General features: G+C 40.5%; 6 protein-coding genes across 6 annotated transcripts; 4 read left to right on the top strand and 2 right to left on the bottom strand.

The window, feature by feature from the left end:
- Positions 1-6,917: 6,917 nt before the first annotated feature.
- Asppvi_008809 (small ubiquitin-related modifier domain-containing protein) lies at positions 6,918-8,129 on the top strand (the record flags this gene model as incomplete). Its single annotated transcript, XM_043304674.1, has 1 exon — positions 6,918-8,129. The coding sequence occupies one exon, from the start codon at positions 6,918-6,920 to the stop codon at positions 8,127-8,129; it is 1,212 nt and encodes a 403-aa protein (XP_043160609.1).
- Positions 8,130-8,451: 322 nt separating this feature from the next.
- On the top strand, positions 8,452-8,896 carry Asppvi_008808 (RNA methylation protein TRM112; the record flags this gene model as incomplete). The annotated part of the gene is made up of 2 exons (XM_043304673.1): positions 8,452-8,637; positions 8,693-8,896. The coding sequence occupies 2 exons, from the start codon at positions 8,452-8,454 to the stop codon at positions 8,894-8,896; spliced, it is 390 nt and encodes a 129-aa protein (XP_043160608.1).
- Positions 8,897-9,488: 592 nt separating this feature from the next.
- On the bottom strand, positions 9,489-13,275 carry set1 (histone methyltransferase SET1; the record flags this gene model as incomplete). Its single annotated transcript, XM_043304672.1, has 2 exons — positions 9,489-9,592; positions 9,654-13,275. 2 exons carry the CDS (start codon positions 13,273-13,275, stop codon positions 9,489-9,491), a joined length of 3,726 nt encoding a protein of 1,241 aa, XP_043160607.1.
- A 3,267-nt stretch (positions 13,276-16,542) lies between these two features.
- gfa1 (glutamine--fructose-6-phosphate transaminase (isomerizing) GFA1) lies at positions 16,543-18,959 on the top strand (the record flags this gene model as incomplete). The annotated part of the gene is made up of 6 exons (XM_043304671.1): positions 16,543-16,547; positions 16,620-16,690; positions 16,746-16,977; positions 17,075-18,468; positions 18,524-18,685; positions 18,739-18,959. The coding sequence occupies 6 exons, from the start codon at positions 16,543-16,545 to the stop codon at positions 18,957-18,959; spliced, it is 2,085 nt and encodes a 694-aa protein (XP_043160606.1).
- Positions 18,960-19,529: 570 nt separating this feature from the next.
- Asppvi_008805 (lumazine synthase RIB4) lies at positions 19,530-20,300 on the top strand (the record flags this gene model as incomplete). Its single annotated transcript, XM_043304670.1, has 3 exons — positions 19,530-19,572; positions 19,635-19,800; positions 19,892-20,300. 3 exons carry the CDS (start codon positions 19,530-19,532, stop codon positions 20,298-20,300), a joined length of 618 nt encoding a protein of 205 aa, XP_043160605.1.
- Positions 20,301-20,505: 205 nt separating this feature from the next.
- Positions 20,506-21,567, bottom strand: Asppvi_008804 (proteasome core particle subunit alpha 7; the record flags this gene model as incomplete). Its single annotated transcript, XM_043304669.1, has 3 exons — positions 20,506-20,844; positions 20,894-21,220; positions 21,310-21,567. The coding sequence occupies 3 exons, from the start codon at positions 21,565-21,567 to the stop codon at positions 20,506-20,508; spliced, it is 924 nt and encodes a 307-aa protein (XP_043160604.1).
- Positions 21,568-22,538: the final 971 nt, after the last annotated feature.

Here is a 22,538-nt window from a genome sequence, read left to right as displayed (position 1 = left end):
TATTCTTTTTATAAATTTTTAAAGAAATTAGATACTTTACTTTAATAAGAAGTTTTAATGTTTAGTCTAGAATACTTAATCTTAGTAAGTATTTATAATAATTAAAAATATAGTAAGTTATATATTTATTGTTGAGATTATTAATCCTTTATTACTATATTCAATAAATAGCTATCCATCTTTACTAAGTATTATACTACTTTATATTTATGATTCACTGTTAAATATTTTCAATAACTTGATAATTTAGATAATACTTAATAATATCTTAGATATCTCTTTATATTATTAACTACTAGATATAGATATAAAATTATTTAAAAGTAAGGCTAAATACATAAGATAATTGAATTAGATATAAAACTATAATATAAAATATTTCTAAAAGAAAATTTTGAAATATAATATTCTAATACTTTTATTAATATAGTATAATCTATTATAAGTTAGTAATTAATATATTATCTTTATAAGGTTAGCTATTAAGGTTAAGGTTAACTAGTAAGACTAGCATGGAGGGAGTAGGATAACTATATATTACCTAAGTAAGGAGAACTAATTACTAAGTTATAGAATAGTTAGTAACTTATAGAGATATCTATAGTATATTATATAATCTAATCAGCCTATACTATTACCATTAGCCATATATAGTAGCTTTATAGTCTATTATAACTCTTAATAATTACCTCTTTTCTCTATAGACTAATATTAGACTTTACTCTTAAAGCTATACTACTTCTTAATCCAGAAATAAAAGGCCTTATTACTCTAGATTAACATTATCTTTCTATAGCTATCTATAATATAAAATAAATATTTTATTACTAAGATAATATATTCTATTATTATTATAGGTTATAGTATTTATTTAGCTTTATTATAGATAAATAATAAATAGTAATTATTATAGATCTATAAAGATATATTATATTTTTATTGTATTAGTAGATTTATAGATGTTCAAAGAACTTCTTCCTTCTTTTCTTTTTTTATTAGTATTATTAAGATGCCTACTTAATATAATTTGTTAATTAGTTTAATAATATAGATTTATCTGTATCTTCTATAGGTTTTATACTCTATTACTTCCCTGCCTATATCTAATAGTTAAATATTTAATTCAATATATTAAGTTCTATACTAAGTAATTAGTCTAATATATTAGGTTAATCATAATTTAGATTTATAGATCTTCTTTTATTTAATAGTATTTTATTTAGATTGAATAAGTTTATTGATATTTTCTATTTATAGTTTTATTATTTTTATACCTTAGTATTTTCTCTTTATGATTCTATTATAGGGATATTTTATTATTATCATTATTATTATATAATTTTAATATTTTCTAAGCTTTGTCTTGTAATTATATTATTTTATAATTAAGATTATCTAATATTTTTTAGATATAGATTTCTTGTATTATATTATAGTAATTTTACTTATTATTATATTTCTCTTTCCTATTGTAAAAAGGGAGGAAGTCTATAAGAGAGAGAATTAACATAATTCCCAGGTGAGCCGGCCACCCTCATCAAATTTCAACACGTTTGAATCCTGCAGCTATCCAAATCAACCAAAATGCCATCAAAACCACATCAAACCCCTAGAAAATTGGTGGAGCAAGAGGGAAGGATTTAACTAGAAATATCTACTTTAAAAAAGAATAAAATTTCAAGCATACACCGCGCTATAGAGATATTTAATATACCTAGATCTACCCTCTAAGACTAACTAAGTAGAAGCTAATATTAAATTAAAAAATATAGCTATAATTATTAACTATCTCCTCCTATATAGGAAGAATTATTAGTAGAATAGATACTATCTAGGAATCTATATAGAGTGCCTTCTAGGCCATCTTATATATATAAAATAGCTAATATCCTCCCCTAAGTAGATAATCCCTCTGGATTTAAACCTATTAGTAAGAACTAGGTATCTATCTTTATTAATTAATATAAGGAGACTAAAGCTTAATATACTTAATAATATAATTATAGTTAAGCTTAATATAAAGATCTAAAGATTATTAAGGAGTAGTTTAATAGATTATAATAAATCTAAATATAATATAGTATTTTCTATAAAGATATCTATAACTTTAATAGAATAGGCTTTATAATAGGCTTAATTATAACTACTAAGATAATAATAAGAGCTAATATACCTAGAAAGCCTTATCTTATTTAGCTAAGTAATTAGGAATAGATTATAATAATTAAATATATTTAATATGACTAGCTAGGTGCTTCCTTCTTATATAATCTTTAAAAGAAAGATTTATATTAAGAGATAGTATTAAGATTATACTCTACTATCTAACTAGAGAATTAAAGTTAGTTAAAATAGATAGATAATAGATAAGATAGGCCTCTAGTAGCTTTAAAATATCTTTATCCTTATAATAAGGAGCTATATAGTTAGAAGATATTATCAACTTAACTTAGATAGCTATAGTAGCTATCTAATCCCTAATTTTAAAAAAGTCTATAAGAATAATAATATTATTACTATCTATATACCTATTTATTCTTCTTATCTCTTATAAATACTAGATATTAGTTATTTTAGTCTATTAAAATATACTTATAGAGGCCTTATTAAGTAGAAGATATACTTAGAATATAACTATATTAATAAGTTTAACTTTCTTTAAATATATCTAATAGCTTATCTAGAGGTTTTTAAGCCTCTAAATATCTAGAATAGCTTTACTATAGCTAGAATCTACCCTTTTAAACCTAAGAGGGTACTTAAGAAGCTAAATATATCTATATCTACCCCTAACCTACCTCTAAGCTATATATATTAATTAGATAGCTCCTTATAGCTTACTATACCTTATATACTTTAGTAATTATATAAATAAGTATTCTTAGTTAAGAAGCTCCTAAAATAATACTCTTAAAGCCCTTTAATACCTTTAAAATTAGCTATATAGTAGCTTATTAAGGGTTATAAGATAGCTATATATAGTATAGCCCTACTAGTAAAGGAGAATTATAATCTATATATAGCTAATAAGAAAGAGAAGTAGAAAAGGAAGTAATCTAGGCACTAGATAACTCCTAATAAAGAACTCTATATTTAGAAAGCTAGGGATCTTATCTAGGAAGAAATAAGCAAGGGAATAAGATTAGGGGGTTATCTGTTAATTCTATGCCTTTACCTTTAGAACCCCTAAAACACACACTACTAAAGTATTCTAATTACTTTATTATAGGGTATATTAGAACTAGATGCCCTACACACCATACTAGCTAGATCTAATAAAAATATATAGTATTTTGGTTGATTTGGATAGCTTCAGGATTCAACTACATTGAAATTTGATAAGGGTGGCTGGCTCACCCAGGAATTACATTAATATTATTAGTATTGGTAAGATTGCAGCTTTAAAACTATATACTAATAATATTTTATAGAGTCACCTATATTTTATAGCTTTAGATAAAAATTTATAATCTATAGTATAACTACTATAGCTATTATATAGCTAATAGCTATATATAGGAGTCTTACTAGCACTAGTACTATACTTATAAAAAATATATATATATCTATATAATAAGTATTCTTATTCCTTATATTACTACTAGTCTAGCTATATTTTATTAGTATCCAATATATCTATAGTCTTATATTATAGATTCTTTTTATAGTATAATTATATCTAGTAATTTCTAACTTATTTTCTTACCTTATAAGATTTCCTAGATAATAATAGTTAAAGAGTTTGTATTAATTGTTAAGAAATCTTTATTAATATAATACTATATTAATATATTTTTAGCTATTCTTAATCTAAGATGTAATTAATTATATTCTATTATTTTAAGCATTTATATTATAGTAATATTACTATACTCATACCTTCTAGCTAAGATAAGATGCATCTAAATCTCATTATAACTTATTGTGCAGTAAATCTATAGTTATTTAAATATATTTTAAAACTAAAATAATAAAAAGGATAGCTAGCTAGATATTCTAATAGAATTATATGACTAAAGTTATACTATAATAATACTTGGAGATAATATTATCTGAAAAATCATAAGCCACTATAGTAGTGAAATACTAAATATCCAATTCAAGAGTATTTAGATACATGAATAAATATAATTATATCTTCTAGTTCTAAATCTATCTTTATAGTTGTTAAGGACTCTCTTAGTATGGTATAAACGCCTAGATATTATAGCCCTTCAATCTATAGTTATAATAAGCTTAATTACTTTAATAATATGACTTTTATTTATATATTCCTTTCTTTATTAAATTAGGGGGTATAATAATAGTATTTAAAAATATATTAGATTCATTTAATAATTATTAGGTTTATTAGAGGATTTAAAAAGCTGTAACTAAATATTTATATAGAGTAACTTCTTATTTATATTTAATAAAATGACAAACTATATTACTGAAAGTTATTATTTATTATAATTTTCTATATTTTTAAGTATATAAAACTTTGCTTTTTAGTAATAAATTTCTAAATTAATTTATTTATATTATAAATTCCATATCTAATATATTTAATGATTCTTATAGAGAAAGTAGAATTTTTATTATTTATCTTTAATTATCTCTTATTTTTCTTTTATAATAGTCTTAAAGTTATCTTAAACCTACTATTTAAAGATATCTATAATTAGCTTATATTTAATATTTCTTTTATAAATTTTTATTACTCTTTAGCTAGTAGAATAATTCTTAATTATTATATTTCTGATTAGAGGGCTTTTAATATGGCTTAAGTATTTTAATTATGATTAACAAAGAGAATAAGAATTAGAAGCTATAGATATAATCATATAACCATAGTAATATTTTTTTAGCTAAATAAGTTTAATTATTAATTATATAGCTAGTTTAAGTTATTTAGGTATTCTTATAGTCTCTTGGATGATAAGGCTAATTATTATTATTAATAAGTATACTAGGTTTGGGTCTCTTTATTAGAAAATATAGATTTAATATTATCTATTTCATTACATAAATGATAATCATTAAATAAGAGTAGAATTATAAGGTATAATTACTAATAGCATTTTAAATTTATCAAGATACTCCTGATAGCCTAATTTTATCTTATTATTTAAGCCTATTAAGTATACTATTAATCATTTTCAAGTGACTTAGGATAGACTATAGTATCTATAATTTATAATATTATTATAGGGAAGAGCTAAAGAATACCCTAGAGTAAAGTAAAATAATTACTATTATAGATATATACATTAGTGTAGATTAAAAAAAAATTTGATATAAGATCATTAAGATAATTCTAATAGAATTAAATTATTAATAGCAACCTTAGTAGTCTTAAGATTATATCTTTTAATTCTACTATGCACTAAGAGTTATATAGCTATGCTAGTAGCTATCCTATATACATCTTGTTGATATTAAGAGATTCTATCCTTCTTTTATTATTTTATAATTCTATATAAGCTAAGAAGGAATATACAAGTTAAGGAACTCTATATATAGTAATAATAACTATTAACTACTCTATATACTTCTATAAACTTTCCTAACATATATACCTATTCATACCACACTACTATAGTATATCATCACTAATTCTTACCTAACCAACAGGCTATCTACACTGACAAGTAGATTGCTTAGAGCTAAGCTCTAGAATCTCTTCTTTTTATGCCATATTACAGAGAAACTAGTATTAGAGGTATTTACCAGTATTTACTTAGCTAATTTCATAAATATACAGGCCTATGGTATTCAGGTGCTTACATTTAACATACATTATTTTATATGGGAAAATAGGATTAAATTGAGCTAGCTCTCTGTGTCATACTGGCAGGGTTGCCCTATGAGGCAACTATTGTAACTAGGTGGAAGTTTCAGTTAATGCATTGGCTGCATTAATAGACAGTAGATATGGAGAGTAAGCCATGTGAACAAGATATTAGGAAATCAGCAATAGTGGATTATTGTGCTGAGATATAAAGCACTACATTCATTAGTACAGATGAAGAGCTGAAAAATGACTGGACATGAGAATGAGACAGACCATTATTTCCCCGAATGAAAGCATCCCCATAACTTCGCCTTAATTTGCCATCAACAAATTCCTCAGATCTCTCCAGGGCAATATTCATATAACCATCTACAGATTGGAGCTCGCCTATTGAGTTTATCAGCACAAATATAGTTATTTAAAGAATGGAGTTGGTATAGAAACCTCTGTAGACAACACCTGAATTTAGCTTTACTGTAACTGGGGCACCAATTATTTCACTAAGGAAGGCAGATGGATCCCTTCCTTCAGATGAAGCACCGTTCTCCATAACTCAGTAAACACCAGTATGCTGATAGTTGATAGGGTAGAGGAAAGGATAGAAGTAGAAGAAATGATAATTTATAGCTAGCTGTTGGACTTAGAGGCTTAGTAGACCTCTTAAAAAAGAAGCAGCTGAAAACAATAGGTGGAGTTTTCACATGATGATGATTTAAGCATTAAATACACTCTGACCATGCCAGCACGTGGTGGTTTCCCCACATCATACACATTCTATACCTCTCGAGAGGTAGTCCCCATTAAAATTACTAGTGACTATTTCACAAAACAAATGCGCTTTACATGTGAGCCAGGTGAGCCAAAGTAGTCAGAACCAAAAACTGACATAAGAACATAGAGAAAGATAAACAGAAACTGATCATAGGAGAGAACCACCATCCTTCTTACGCACATCATTCCTTTTTAATAAACACTGATGTGCTAAAGCTTCCTAATTGGGTTGGTAATCTGATTCCAATGTGTGGCACTATCCGCAAATCAGCTCAGATTTGCAACGTGTAACCTGACCATCCCAACAAACAAACCAACCAACAACTCGATTATCCATGCAATATAGCCGACGAGCGAACTGACTGGCCTGATGCGGTCATTCTTCAAGAGGCCTTCCTGGGCAAGCAAAGGAGACGAGCCAGTGAAGTCTGACTTCTACCGTCGTGCTGGACAAATCTACGGCGATATCATCACAACGAACAGAGAGGCTCGGGAGCGATCTGTCTGCGGCAACAAGCCTGCAACTGAAGATGGCAGGGCAAGAAAACGCCGTCATGTGCTGGATGATGGGAGCTTGGAGGAAAGCACGTCCTTGAGCCCTGATGGTGGTTTCAAGCACAATATTTTACCGAAGAGTCAACAAGATTGTGCATCTTCAAAGTCGTCACCTTCTCCCTGCGACACTCTGGCGGAGGAAAGCATGGACAGCGGACTACAGAGACCGGCAACGACATATTCGKGTGGTCTGGACATAAGCGCAAATGTGCATCAGGATCGTGACTCCGAGTTTACCTTACTCGCATCAGCCCAGCGCTGCAAAATGGATTTTAATGACTCTTCTCAGTCTAAAATGGAAAGAGAGAGCAAGAGCATGAGTGCCAACGAGCGTCTGGATCATCAGAGGGAAGCACCATGCCAGAAGAAGGCCCCAGGCGCCGGCATTCATCAATATTCTGGCCCCAGAAGTGAAGATGTTACTGTGCAAATCCTGATTACCTCCCCGATTGATGGCACAAAGCCGCTCATAATTCATAGAAAAATGTCACAACCCTTGAGGGACGTTCGTCTAGCTTGGTGCGATCGTCAAGATCTATCGACAACACTACAGGCGTCTATATACCTGACTTGGAAGGGCAGGAGATTATTTGACGTCACCACGTGCAGAAGTCTCGGTATTGATATTAGCGAAACCAAAACTGGCGATGAGGATATTGACAAGTATTCACAAATGGATGGGAAACCCTTGCGTATCCATATGGAGGCTGTAACAGACAAGCTTGTTGCCCCGGATACTCAACGACTTTCGCCTGTACTTGGTTCGCAATCGAAACTGAACGAGGGGTGGGATCAGAAACCTTTGGTCAGGCTTGTATTAAAGTGCCCAGGGTTTGATAAGTTCGAAACAAGTGTTGCTTCGAAGGGGCCTGTTTCTCAGGCTATTACTGCATTCCGGCTCGCAGAACGCATACCTTCAGAGCGAGAGATTCATCTGGTGTTTGATGGTGATCGCCTGAACCCTAATGCATCTTTTACAGACTATGACATAACAGATGATGATTTGGTAGATGTTCTAATCAAGTGAATGAAGCTGGTGATCTCTTCAACATTGCACAAGGTGCGAACAGGGGTGAGTGCAACAGATATGAATGGGATAGGACATATCAAAAGGCTAGCAAGTGCTAAAAGCTTCTTTTCATCTTAGATATTGTAGTGAATACAAAAACAAGCCAAAAAAAGAGAAAATGAAAAAGGAAAAAGGAAAAAGGAAAAAGAAAATAATAAAAAGGAAATATTACCACACCCACTTTCCGCAGGGTCTGAGATTGGTGACTTTATTCCTTATCTTATCAGAGGACTTCACTCAAATTTCACTCCAGCGTCCTATCACTCTTGATACAAACACAATGAAGTTAGTGACTGCGAATTTTTTAACTTGCGCCGTCAAGGGGTGCAAGACGTCGTCAGCGTCATTTCCTCTCCACTTTCATGACGCTGAGCTTGAACTTGAGGAGCTTGACTTCCAACCAGAATTCATACGCAATATTATTCCTCGCGTTGACTGGGATGGACTGCGGGTGACTGCGAATGAGGTAAGGTCGAATGTCTCCTGGTTCGCTGGCATGTGTAGTTCCTGACATTCCCAAGCTCGGATTCTCCAATCTTCCCGAGAGGAAACCCGAAGGGGAAGCCCTCAATGAGGAGCAGACATTGAAGGATCTGCATCGGTTGCTACTCGAGACACATGTTATCGAGGGAAAGTTGGTGTGCGGGAATTGCGGTCATGAATATATGATCAAAGAGGGAATTGCGAACTTCCTCCTGCCAAGTCACTTAGGTTTGATTCCCTGACCTATCTATGTGATCGATTGCTAACAGCCCTCTTAATAGTCTGAAACCATACTGCATGGGGCTTGTCATCTCAGGTTTTCTGCAGTTTGAGCTTGGGTGTATTGCTCAGAGGAACCAAGACCATGATGATCAGCTCATCTATTTGTTAAAGGAATAGCTGCTGTGGCCTAACGGGTTCGAAATTCTGGCTGTATGACATACCATAACAACATGCATTAACACTGGGATATATCATTGCAGTATTTCTCATATTCCCGTGGTGAGTAACTGAGTGATTCAAATTTATTGTACAAGGCATGTGCGATTCCTTCCGAGTCGCCATGAGCTAGATATCGGTGCCCCAGGGGCACGAAAGGAAGCCAATAATACATGAATACTTGCTCAAAGCTGAACAGAACATCGTAAATGCGAAACTTTGGAGCCACCTCAATCGGTCTATGAAACCACGGCAGAGTGAGCAAGAATCCAGGCGAATCTAAGGGCGGCGCAATAAACGAAAGAACTTGAAACTCGGAAGGCTTTTGTTCTTGCCATTTTTGCACTTCATAAAGAGTGCAGTGTCCAAGTCAACTGCGAGATATCTCGGGTGGCCTTAATTGAGAAACCCCTTGCAACCAGTCGAACCGCAGAGGCAGGGAATTCTGTCGTCACTGTCCCATTCCCGTTCGAATTTGTAGTCGTAGGTCAGCTCTTCATCTGCGTACATGTTAGCTTATGTCCCGAATGTAGAGTCAGTTGGCTTGTCTGTCAGAATTACCTCTTCCAATGTCCCTGAGAGCATATATAACAATTCTCTTGCTACCGTCAACCTTGATGATCTTTGCAGTGCAATTAGGAGTACAGCTATGGTTGATGAAGCGAGCGATACCCCCTCGTTTGGTGGCATCTATAACAGTATTCTCGTCGATTCGGAAAAGGTAGCTGCTACCAATCCCGCTCTTCAAGTACTGCCTCTCTCTCATGTCTGCCACCTGCTGCCGCACCTTCTCACCAACATACTCTATGATCATATCATTCGCTGATATGTTCTCTTCCGCGTAGAGACCCCAATTGTGAATAGCTGACCGAGCAAAGCGCACTGGCTTCTTTCGTTTCTTCAACTGGTTGAAGCGGAGAACATCACCATCTCCTCCTTGCATAGGGAGAGCCTGTTTTTGCGCATTGATGTCTGCAACCAGCCTGCGATTATTGACCCTTGTCGATCTCGAAGTGGACTTAGATATCGTCTTCGCCGCGGAGATCCTAGCAGCTTCTGCAGCAGAAGCATGAGGATCGCTCTTTGCGTTGGCCTCCCGTTCTTCTCGGGCCTTCTGAACTTTGATACGGTGAGGCAGGTATTTTGACTTTTCCGACTCCAAGATTCTCTTTCTTCCTTCAGTCCGAGCAGCTCCAGTGGGGTTGCAAACGTAGTAATCTGGTATTCTAGTCTCCTCGTGGACAGGCCCACTTTCACCCGGACGGTTGAGAGCTTTAATCTCTTTCTGTCTCCATGCCCATGCCGATAGATTTCCAACCTTGGATCTCGACTGCCCGTCCAGGACATGGCGAAGGAAGCAGAGATCCTCCTCATCCTTGACGAGATTCTGCCAGCCATCCAAATCCAAGATTATGGTCTCATCATCATCAACTGTCGGACGAGGTTCATCATTAGACACCCCCCATTCGATCTCTGTAATCAGGTCTTCATGGCTCTTTGCAATAGTGGATTTGTCAGGTAGTGGTGGCTGAACGTCGAGATTTGCTCCTTGTATGACGGACTTGACCTGAAGCCTTTCCACATTCTCTTTCTCACCGTCCTCCTGGATTGACCTGTCTTCTAATCGACCCTGGAATTTACCCCCGATGCCAGCGAGGTATTCCGGCTTCACAGCGCCAAGCTCAGCAGCTTCTGAATGTTGAGACGCGTCGTTGAACAGCGTATTTTCAGTCTCCACAGAGCGATTCAACTCTGAACGCTCGCTTTCCTCCTTAGGTCGTTTACGCACTTCAATGCCTTCCGCGGCCCTTTTCCTTTTGCGTGTAGAGGAGAGACCCGGCGAACGATCCCGAGAATACCCGTCGACTGTTTCGTTGAGGACGATACCGCTATCTCCATATTCCAAGCCTAGGAGCCGCGCTTCATGCCTTTTGTCTTGGGAAGCTAGTCCATCCAATGGTTCTGACTCCTCGCCGTCATCGGAAATTGAAGATCTGGAACTCATCCGACTTGGTGGACGACTGTCCTGTTCATCAATATCCCTCGAGAATGGAGTACGTTGGTCCTCATCGGAGTCGTCGACATCATGCAACTGCTGCAGTCTGTGATAGAGAGGTCGTACTTCCTTCCTTCGAATAGGCTGCTTACGCCTCTCATCTAAGAAGGCAGCATCGGCACGGTTCAAACGACGAGCTTTTCTGATGCGTGGGAGCGCAAGTATGTTAAGGCCATACGGGCTGAACGAACGACCGCCTGGTAGGGAAGACTGGGAATTGTTAGATCCAAAAGTATCAACATCAAGTTGAAAAGTATGTCTTCTGATCCCCTCAGGATCAGGAATGCCCAGAGCTCGCCTCTTTGACGCATGTTTGTCAGGGTCGAGATAGTCATATAATGTTGGGGCGGCGATGCGTGATTTCACATCCTCAAGAAGCTTATCTTTCAAATCGCGGACGATGAGAGCCAGGACTTCCCTGCATGGGTCCAAATCAACCGCTCGCTGTCTCTTTTCTTCCTCGAGATCCAAATCCGCCTCTTTTTTCAGCCTCTCTCTCTCTGCCCGTTCCCGTCGCTCTGCCTGGAGTCGTTCTGGGCTCGGGCTTCGTTCATAGTTGGGATTTCCATAAGGTTGGCTTTCCATATTCATAATATAAGTAAAAAGAGGCTTCATATGGCATACTTTGAAACAACGCTCGGTTTCCTCCTCACCGCGCCTAGAATTCTCGAAGATGATATAATACCCAGTTTTATCGCATCGAATATCTTTCCAGTCGAATAATTTGAGTCTCTTCTTCAGGTGCGGAATCGTTGTGCTCAAAACAGGAACGTAGCAGTGTGCAATGAAGATGTATGGATCCCGCTTGATTTGCCCTAATATAGGTGTTTCCTCTATCAGAGATGGCATGGCGGGTTTGACAAAGCTCGCTCTTGGCCCTTCGGGCACAGCGGCTACCGGACGCGTGGAAGATCTTGAAGGGCCTTTGGGCGCTGTCGGCGGTGGTTCATTCTTTTTTGCTTGAGGCTCAATTTTTGCCTCTTCTCCGACTGTATTCTTCCTATGTCCCATTCGCTGAGACTCGATGGCCCTTGCAACAATTCTGTCTGAGACAGCACCATCTCGATCTAGTTCAACCCTGATCCTTCGTGTCCCAATCCGTTGCTCCTTCTTGCATTCAACGTAGGCTCGTCTGGCCGCGGACGCCGCTGGCATTGGTCCGGCACCTCGAAAAGAGGTGCTGTCTTTGTACTTGACTGAACATACTCCAAGAAATCGACCTGTAATAGGGTCTGTGCGGTTATTTATCTCTGAAATCTCACCGAAGCTGGAAAAAAGCGCGTTTATCGGAGCAACTGGGGTCAGGGGATCGAAGCCAGTGACCACTATTTGGACAGGGGGTCCAGGACCGATAGTAGTCGCAGTATCATATGGCCACTGTTTCAGTTTATAAGGAGCCGGCCGGTATTTCGTCTTCTGCTTACAGCCAGCACCTCGAGTGTAATTCAGAATGCCCAGACGCGGGTCTGGTGAGCAGCTGTCTTGTTCATTCGCCACAAAGTCCACATATTGTGGTTTTCTTTTCTTTTCCTTTGATGATCTTTTCTCAAGATCGGGGTCGTAAATCAACTTACAACCCTTGATTACACCACTGCGCGAGGTTTGCGACCGTGGAGTTGGCGGTGTATGTAGGGGGGTAGCAGCAAGTTTCAATTCATCGGTTGCAAACTTGTTCGATTCGTATTCGGCCACTTCAACGGACTTGGATTGATGAGGACTCAACTTGCGAGGCGGAGACGACTCTGCGTTGGTGACCGKGGTGAGATTATCGAACCGTGCCTCGTTCACCTGCGTTGCACGACACTGAGCAAGCGATGCACTTAAGATAGATGTATCCGTACCCGTTAAGTCCGTGTTCGTTTCTCCAACGAGTTTGCATCCGGGTTTCTCTAGACCCGTACCGGTTTCCGATACAGATACGTCAGGTGAGCTGCCATTCGTAGAAATGTTGGCTGCGCTTTTCCCAGAAGAGCAGGGCAATTGTCCATTGCCATCCTGGACATGAAGTTGATCCTCGGGCCGATCCTTGGAGCGAGATCGATCTCGCGGCGCTCTGACTCTTTTTTGTTGAAGGACCGACGGGGCAGTGGGAAAGAAGTCCGCAAAGCCTGCCGATGTGCGCGACATAATGGAAGATGGCTCACAAGCCGGAAAATAACAGGCCGCGATCAGAACGCAGCATCCTTGACCGCGGTCTATCTGCTCATGCGATGACCCACGGCCAGGGAAATTTCCTGACAGGATGGCACAGGTGTCAACGCTTGCTGGGGAATCGGTGGGGGTAATTCTTATAACCCGGAAGCAAGGAGAAAAGAAAAGTCAAAGCAGTAAGTGTTGATGTATAAATGAGACGAAGAGAAGTAATAAAATTATTGGTAGTGGAAGTAGTAACCTGGATAATTCGACAGCGTACTGAGTACTTGGGGCTCATGGGCAGAAAAGCGGAGTTGAACCGGAAATGAGCACGCCTGCCGACGCGATCAAGCTGGTGGCCCAGGAACGCGAACAAAGCAAGTCACTGAAAGACTTGTGGTTGGGGAACTAATTCCATGAAGTCGGCGCAGGTGGTCTCAATTTTGCTAGATAGATGCCTTAAAATAAGGTCCAGTGTGTCACTGCCGAAACATCTGTAAAATCATTGTGGTGTTGAGAAGAGGCTAGTTAACGAAAGTCTACCACTCCTTTCAAAGACATAACTATCGGATTGCATTGCTGACTACTCCATTCCTCTGTCAGCAATTTCATGAGACCCTCCTGGGAAGTTGTACAGAAAGCACGGCCACTGAAAAGGTTTCTGGAGACATGTTGGCTTTCCACGCGAAATTTGCATATTCTGATGTTTTTATACTGCTCTGCGACTCATGATTACGTTACTTGTTCACAAGATCGCACGGGATATGCAAGATTCTGATTCATCGTTCTGACACATGTATATCCATGCACTACTGTCGCCCCTCGAGGCGCGCTCCGACTGTTCATGAAACTATGTCTTGGGGTAAACATTTGTTCCTCCCCTTTTTTGGGAGGATATCACCCAAAATTTATTGATCTCTTTAAGGTTGATTTTCAAGTTCACCGATTGACGTCGTTCCCAGGCCTCAAGCTATGCTATACCCCCCGTTACCAGAGAACATAAAGCGGCGCCCGCCTGCCATCTGGTTGAGATTCTGTAGTGAATGGTCTCGAGGCGGTGCCATGTCCTGTTGTGTGGTAGCTGGACGTGATGAACTCGTCTATTTTACGGGGAAGATCGAGACAAACCCAACGTGCCTCTCCAATGGTCAGTTCCATCTAGTCTTGCCCCTGTCGGTTTTGTCCGATTTTTCATGTTGTTGTTGCGCTCAGAGCAACAGCTGCCCTCATGTAATCCTCTCATGCACTTCAATCAAGCTACGAGCTATTCAGGGACCCCGGAGTTCAGGTAGCAGCAGTCCCTTTGCGATGGTGAAATGTGCCGAAACTCCAAAATCCTGTATTGAAAGGAAAAGAAAGAAAAGACAAAATAAATAAAAATTTACCAAAAAAAAAGAACAGAAAGAAACTAATAGTCGTAGAGAGTAGTTATTAGGGTACATGACAAAGGAACAGCAAGGCGCAGAAAGTAAGAGCGAGCTGGAATAGAAAGAGACGCAACATGGTTGATGGATCAGACGTTCCCAGACAACTCCAGAGTCATTGGAGGATGCCTTAATCGACCCATGAAGCACTCCGTCCCGACGGAATGGTAACCGATTTTGTGGAACTTGGACTATTATTTACTATTGCCGACTGAGATAGTCCAGTGTTCATACACTTTTTTACTTTATTTTGCTATGGAAGAGTTACTAGATGGTAGTTCGTACTTAGCTGATTATATAAGTGTACTATTCCACCGCAGCAAGATTACTGACGGATGATCATAAGGTATGGCGGCCTTCTACGGGACTTGTAAAATGTTACTAACCTTKGTCCACATAAGTATATTAAACATCTTCAAAAAGGGGTACCTTGCCATACAGAGTCCAAGAAAGGTAGAATTAATATGTGGAACTTAGTGCATGATGTTAAAAATAGTAATATTGTGGAAAATAGTCTCACTAATGATTGTTATTTTCCTCTGCCTACAGAGTAGAGTACACAGAGTACAGTAGTCACATACCCCTGGTATATTATTGGATCATTAACAGTCTGTAATGAACCCTAGTCATGTAAGTACATATATTAGATACTAAGGTACTTCATTAATTACAATGGTTATGATATGTGTATCCCTGGATGTTTATATAGCTAAAAATAAATGCACTGCTTAAGCCCTGAGGAAGTGATATATTGTAATACTCTAGTATATATGGCAACATAGCAATTCTATACAAACTTGGGATCAGTGGCTGTGTTTCTTAGGCCAAATATATTATATTATACATTGAATTTTCCTGCAGGTACAGTACTTTAGTTCTACAGTATCAAATCATGGGTATTTTCATAGCAAGGCTAATGTTCTGTGGACAGAGCCCACCCATTACTACTATAGAGAATTAAAAGAGAAAACAGATATCTTCAAGTACTCCGGGTGTTATTTTTGTACCCTCCCAAGTGGAAAGGAATGGAGACCAGCACAGAGGCTAGGGAGTACCAGGGGTGGCCTATTTTTTTTAGTTACCCGTTCTGTATATAGCAACACTTCAGCTAACTCACACTATCCATCTCCGTTTATTTTTAACACCCACTACTATCTATCCAGCCTGATAGCGTCGGCACCAGCATTTTGTAGAGGGATAGGTAGCTCTCCACTCCTATGTATGCCAACCATCAATGTTTGCTTTGGATCGAGTTGAGGTGAGACATTCCAGCAGATATGTGTCTGTGTGGCTACGAGGCGCAGACGCTGCAGCAACCGCTGGCTGTTGGCCACTTCCTAACTTCCTCACTTGAATAAAGAAGGATGGGAACGCCATCGCTCCATTCTGTAGCAGCTTCCCTGGTCCTGTGGGTGGGTCTGTCCTGTAACGCGGCAACATAAAACATAACAGCTTCCCCTCCTCTTAGCTTGTTGATCCTGTGTCAACTCAACTCCCCTCTGCCTTTCATTATCGACCCCTCCCTTCGCTCGTTCAGTTGCTCACCTTAAAACCACTCATCCATTTATTCAAATCTCGCAGAACATTGTGAACAATTCAGCAGCAGTCGACAACCAATATCTGCCTCCACCTTCACCTTAGGGCAGTCTCATTAACTTTATTCCTCGTTGGTGATTGATTACTCTCATCATCCAGATTTCTTGCCTTCTTTCTTCACAAGCGCCCTCTTTTCCTGTCTTTTCTGTCTCTCCTCAGGTAAAAAGCTTCCTCTGGGAGTCCTAGTATTGCCTTACAACTTCTCCGATCCCATCCAACTCTACCTGGATACTCTTCCACGATGTGGTATGTCATTTTGAATAGACGCTCTAGTTTCTTTGCAAGATAATTAATATACGGCATGTTAACGTGATTCAGTGGCATCTTCGGCTATATCAATTACCTTGTCGAGAGAGACCGTAAATACATCATTGATACGTTGCTCAATGGTATGTGACTCCTCTCCATTTGCTCTGATAGCAATCTTACAGTCATGAAATGCAGGACTCTCCAGACTTGAATACCGCGGTTATGATTCTGCAGGCTTTGCGGTGGACGGTGACAAAAAGAACGAAGTTTGCGCCTTCAAGGAAGTTGGTAAGGTCGCGAAACTGAAGGAGCTCATTGAGGAATCCAAGCCCGACATGACGAAGACCTTCGAGTCCCATGCTGGTATTGCTCACACACGCTGGGCTACTCACGGAACACCCTCTCGCCAGAATTGCCACCCTCACCGGTAAGTGCATCACCTATCTCAGCAAGTCATTTGGCATTCAACAGGCTACCATAAGTTGCGGTCCATTGGCTAAACTAACGCTTATTTTGTCCGACAGGTCTGATCCAAACTGGGAATTCGCAGTTGTTCACAACGGCATCATTACGAACTACAAGGAACTCAAAGCTCTACTAGAGAGCAAGGGGTTCCGGTTCGAGACTGAAACTGACACCGAATGTATTGCGAAGCTTGCGAAATACTTGTACGACCAGCAGCCCGACATTGAGTTCACAGTCCTCGCCAAGGCTGTTGTGAAAGAGCTCGCGGGTGCTTTTGGTCTCCTCATGAAGTCTGTCCATTACCCTCATGAGGTAATTGCGGCTCGCAAGGGTTCTCCGCTCGTCATTGGCGTGAGGACATCAAAGAAGATGAAGGTGGACTTCGTTGACGTGGAGTACTCGGAAGATGGACCACTCCCCGCTGAGCAGGCTTCTCAGAACGTAGCTATCAAGAAGTCTGCTACCGGGCTTCTGGCTCCACCTGATAAATCCCTCCTGCACCGGTCGCAGTCGCGTGCGTTTCTTTCAGATGATGGCATCCCCCAGCCAGCAGAGTTTTTCCTGTCTTCTGATCCCTCTGCGATCGTTGAGCACACAAAGAAAGTGCTTTATCTCGAAGATGACGATATCGCCCATGTCCATGAAGGCCAACTGAATATCCACCGTCTCACGAAGGATGATGGTACCTCGAACGTGCGCGCTATCCAAACCATTGAGCTGGAGCTTCAGGAAATTATGAAGGGCAAATTCGATCATTTCATGCAGAAGGAAATTTTTGAACAGCCCGAGTCAGTTGTCAATACCATGAGAGGTCGATTGGATGTTGCAAACAAGCAGGTCACACTTGGGGGGCTTCGGCAGTATATTTCCACTATTCGTCGCTGCAGGCGAATCATTTTCATTGCTTGTGGAACCAGCTATCATTCATGCATGGCCGTACGTGGTGTCTTTGAAGAGCTCACTGAAATCCCTATATCAGTTGAACTTGCCTCGGACTTCTTGGACAGGCAGGCGCCTGTTTTCCGGGACGATACTTGTGTTTTCGTCTCCCAATCGGGTGAGACTGCCGATTCGCTCATGGCTCTTCGCTATTGCCTTGAACGAGGAGCATTGACTGTCGGCATTGTCAACGTCGTGGGATCTTCTATTTCTCTCTTGACGCACTGCGGTGTGCATATCAATGCTGGTCCTGAAATTGGCGTTGCTTCCACCAAGGCCTATACGTCCCAATTCGTTGCCATGGTCATGTTCGCACTCTCTCTGAGCGAGGATCGCGCTTCGAAGCAAAAGCGACGGGAGGAAATTATGGACGGTCTTTCGAAAATCTCAGGACAGTTCAGAGAGATCCTGAAATTGAATGAACCCATCAAACAGATGTGCGCGAAATTTTTCAAGGACCAAAAGAGTCTACTTCTTTTGGGCAGAGGCAGTCAATTCCCCACGGCTCTCGAAGGTCAGGATTACAGTATACCCACTTCAGGTATTTCAGACGCTAATGGCTTCTGCAGGAGCACTCAAAATCAAGGAAATATCATATCTTCATTGTGAGGCTGTCATGTCCGGTGAGCTGAAACACGGCGTCCTTGCTCTGGTCGACGAGAATCTGCCCATCATCATGATTCTTACGAGGGACAATATCTTCTCAAAGTCTCTGAATGCTTATCAACAGGGTGAGCTATCGTCCCCTCCTGCCTCGTCTTAGATGGCTCTAACCAATCACCAGTGATTGCTCGCGGTGGTCGCCCCATTGTCATTTGTAACCATGACGACCCAGAGTTCTCTTCCGCCCAGACCGAAAAGATTGAGGTCCCAAGAACCGTCGACTGTCTGCAAGGACTTCTCAACGTTATTCCACTGCAGCTTATTGCGTATTGGCTTGCTGTTGGCGAGGGACTCAACGTTGATTTCCCGCGCAACCTCGCAAAATCGGTCACTGTTGAATAAACCACCATGTCACCCTTGGTACGTAGGGATCGTGGATCTGGCACATGAGTTGTTATAGAAAGAATGGTTTCCGGTATCTTTGTTACATTGTTCACTTTACACATGCATACCCGGGGGGAATGAGAAGAAGTGGCACGGTTATTGTTGTCTAGATGCTAATCTTATTAACCTCTGCTCGAATTATCATGCTGGTCATTTGCCTAAAACCACATCTGGGACACATGGCATTGTTTACATCCAGAACCATTATCTCCCTTTAGTATATGTTTAGTCGCATGAAACCAATGTTCAGTGGTTTCGCAGATGGGTATTCTAAAGCTAAAGCGCCAGCAAGGAAGCACACGGTTGGCACCTTGCAGTCTATATAGGTTTTGCTGGAAACTGCATAGGTTGGCTCGGGTGTACAGAGTAGCTCCCTACAATTTCCCGCCAAGCGGGGAGTTGGAGTCACTGACTTCCAGTTCCCCACAAGAACTTTGTATTCCAAAGAACCCCTCGTCCTAACGAACCATCTGTTTACCCGAGTCATCGACAACGACATTCAGAGGAGATAATCACCCGTACTCAAAAATGACATCAGTGAAAGGGCCAGGGGCTGCTCAAGCTTTTGATGGTGAGGGATCCATCTATATTCCGTGAGGGTTTTTTGCTTATGCTTCCTCTCCCTCTCCGAAGGCTCCGGGCTTCGCGTTGCCATAGTTCACGCCAGATGKAACATGGCAATAATCGGGCCTCTTGTGGAAGGGGCAAAAAAAAGCCTTTTGGCAGCCGGAGTACTTGAAGAGGATATCACTCTTGAGACAGTGCCCGGCAGTTACGAATTACCCTTTGCTGCTCAGCGGTAAGACATGGCGATTCCAAAAGCAATACGGAGAGACAGTCATGTGTTCTGCCTTCCTATTATAGGCCTATCTGATCCGAGATCTCTACAGAATGTACGCAGCCTCGCAGCTCCAGGCCGCCAAAGGATCATCATCCGCAGGAGGGATCAGTGCTACGGATTTATTATCGTCCTCTACTGCAGACCTGAGTAAGACATCGCCAACCTCGACTGCATCTACGCCTTTTGATGCCATTATTGCTATCGGTGTTCTCATCAAGGGAGAGACAATGCATTTTGAGTACATTGCAGATGCGGTATCTCATGGGTTGATGCGTGTCCAACTTGATACTGGCGTGCCAGTCATTTTCGGAGTGCTCACTGTTCTGACGGAAGAACAAGGCCTGGAAAGAGCTGGTCTTGGCAAGAAGGGAATGCATAATCATGGCGAAGATTGGGGTAAAGCCGCTGTGGAACTTGGATTGAAGAGAAGAGACTGGGTAGAAGGAAAAATCGTTTAGTCTCACGGCAATTAGCAAAGGTGAATGGCTACATGACGGAACCAGAGGTAGGCTCAGTTACAACACCGTCGCTCGACAGGCAGAGAGTCAAAAGGCCCCAAAAAAACCATTGGGCCTAGAATACGAGTGACGATAATTAACCCCTTGGCCGCCCTAAAGAGATGTGATTATCCTTGTATTGTATTGTCGGGTAGTGAGCGCGAATCTATTCCTCCATTCGCTCGCCTTCATTGCCATCATTCTTTGGCTCTTCCTCGTCCTCGTCTTCCCCCTCCAAAGCTCTCTTCGCTGCCTTTTCGGCCTCTTCAAGAAGTTCCCTAGGTACCTCTTCATGCTTCCCTTTGGTCGGACCGTCTAATGAGCTGATCCAAGACATCTCCAACTCAAACTCCTTATCCTTGCTGTCTTCGTGGGCCACGTATATGATTCGGGCGGCTTCTCTGACGGCATCGAGCAGAGTCAACTTTTCGGAGGCAAGGTCCAACTTCTCAAGTTCAGCTTTCGCTGCCTGTCTTCCCTTGCCAGTGGCCGCGCCGTAGTAACCCTTATCAAATTAGCACGAGAAAGGAGGTTGGACGTCTAAATCATCTTACCCAGTACAGCCCACTGGGCTCGATCATATAAAGACCCGGCCCACCAACCTTCGCACCTGAAATTTTACCGCCGGAACCCGAAGCCGGTCCGGTTCCTACTTGACCATCAACGGTAAGTTCGGCTTCAGAATCCCAACCTCCGACAATCGCTGTAACTCCAAATGGTCGTACACTGGAGTATAGAGTGTAAGCTTGGACATAACTGCCAAGACGATTGGCCAGGGCGGAGATCGGGATGGGCCCTTTGTATACGCTTCTCCACGAGGAAGCTTCATCTCTAGCTCGCGAGACGAAGTGACGACCATCTGGGACTAATCCCGCTGAGACCTGGGACACGCGCATATATGAATTAGCATGCATTGATTAGTAGCAATGAGACGCTGCTCTGTCAACATCAAACGGTATTGTTGCCTTACAATGCCCACATGGCGATCCACTGTCGCGATCTTCTTATTCGCACCTGGCTTCAAAAGCTTACTCGTGACGATCTTTTCTACCGCCAGGACAACTCCGTCCTTGCATCTAATACCGATAGCTGTCCCTCCATTTTCGACCGCCTTGACTGCGTATTCCACCTGCCGGGTGTATGAGTACCTCCTAGCTCGGCAGATGGAGTATATCAAATACCTGGAAATTGCGACCGTCTGGAGAAAAGACGGAGTTTGATAGATCATATCCAGTACCGATAGATGTCTATAATGGAGTTGAAGTCAGCTTCTTAAATATTTTAACGTCAGCAGAGAAGAGAGGGACTGAACCATAGCTGTGACGTTGAACCGACAACCACAGGTGAGATGAGAGCAGTGGCAGGAAGGTGAGTATCAATTAATGAGATCAATATTCAGGCAGGAACAAATGACAGGTAAAAGAGAGGTACGGTGAAGGGCAATGGATCAGATGTCAATCATATAGGAGAGGTTAAAGATAAGATATGACAGCAATATGTGCAAGCTAACTTGCTGGCTCCAAAAGACGTGGGTGCTAAGGTAGGTAGCTGCGATCGCGTCACGGGGTTTCTGCCTATCACTGTGCTTAGCTACAAATGGTTATTATCACATGATAATGATGTATATAAGAAATCAATGCACATAATATGACTAATACTTGTAATTATAACTAACTACTACATAACCCTATCTTAATAATGCTCATGGCACTGCAAGTCTTTTAAGACAGATGGGAATACATAGTTCCGAGATCGTGGAGGGGTATTGATATTTTACCATGCTTTTCCTTCGATAAGACTCATGACTTTGAGAGGGTGTGTCCTCTGTTATATATGGCGCGAAGTCCACCACAAATCTCTAGCATTTCGGTTATGAGTCTGTTCACTGCGCATGAAGCAGAAGATGCTTTCCTTTTGTTGATCGTACTCTGTACAAGCCCCCGCTTTAAGTAAACTCACCTTGTTGCGTGCCCAACCTGTTGCTTCGAGTCCCGATTTCTTAGGCATCCAATGAACTATATTGACCTCTTATCGCCTTTCAAAGTCCATTTTTTTCTCCTTCTTGGTCACAACCATTCTCTTCTCAGTTCCCTGATCTCTGCTTGGTGGTAGAGTCATCAGTTCGCCTCCAGTCTCTGTCTGTCAGACTCGGTAGACAAACTAATTATATACTACGCATGTCCCGCCCTCACGCCTGCT

Source organism: Aspergillus pseudoviridinutans, assembly GCF_018340605.1.
Source record: "Aspergillus pseudoviridinutans IFM 55266 DNA, scaffold_6, whole genome shotgun sequence".
Lineage (NCBI taxonomy): Eukaryota > Fungi > Ascomycota > Eurotiomycetes > Eurotiales > Aspergillaceae > Aspergillus > Aspergillus pseudoviridinutans.
This window is presented reverse-complemented; position numbering and strand designations above follow the sequence as displayed.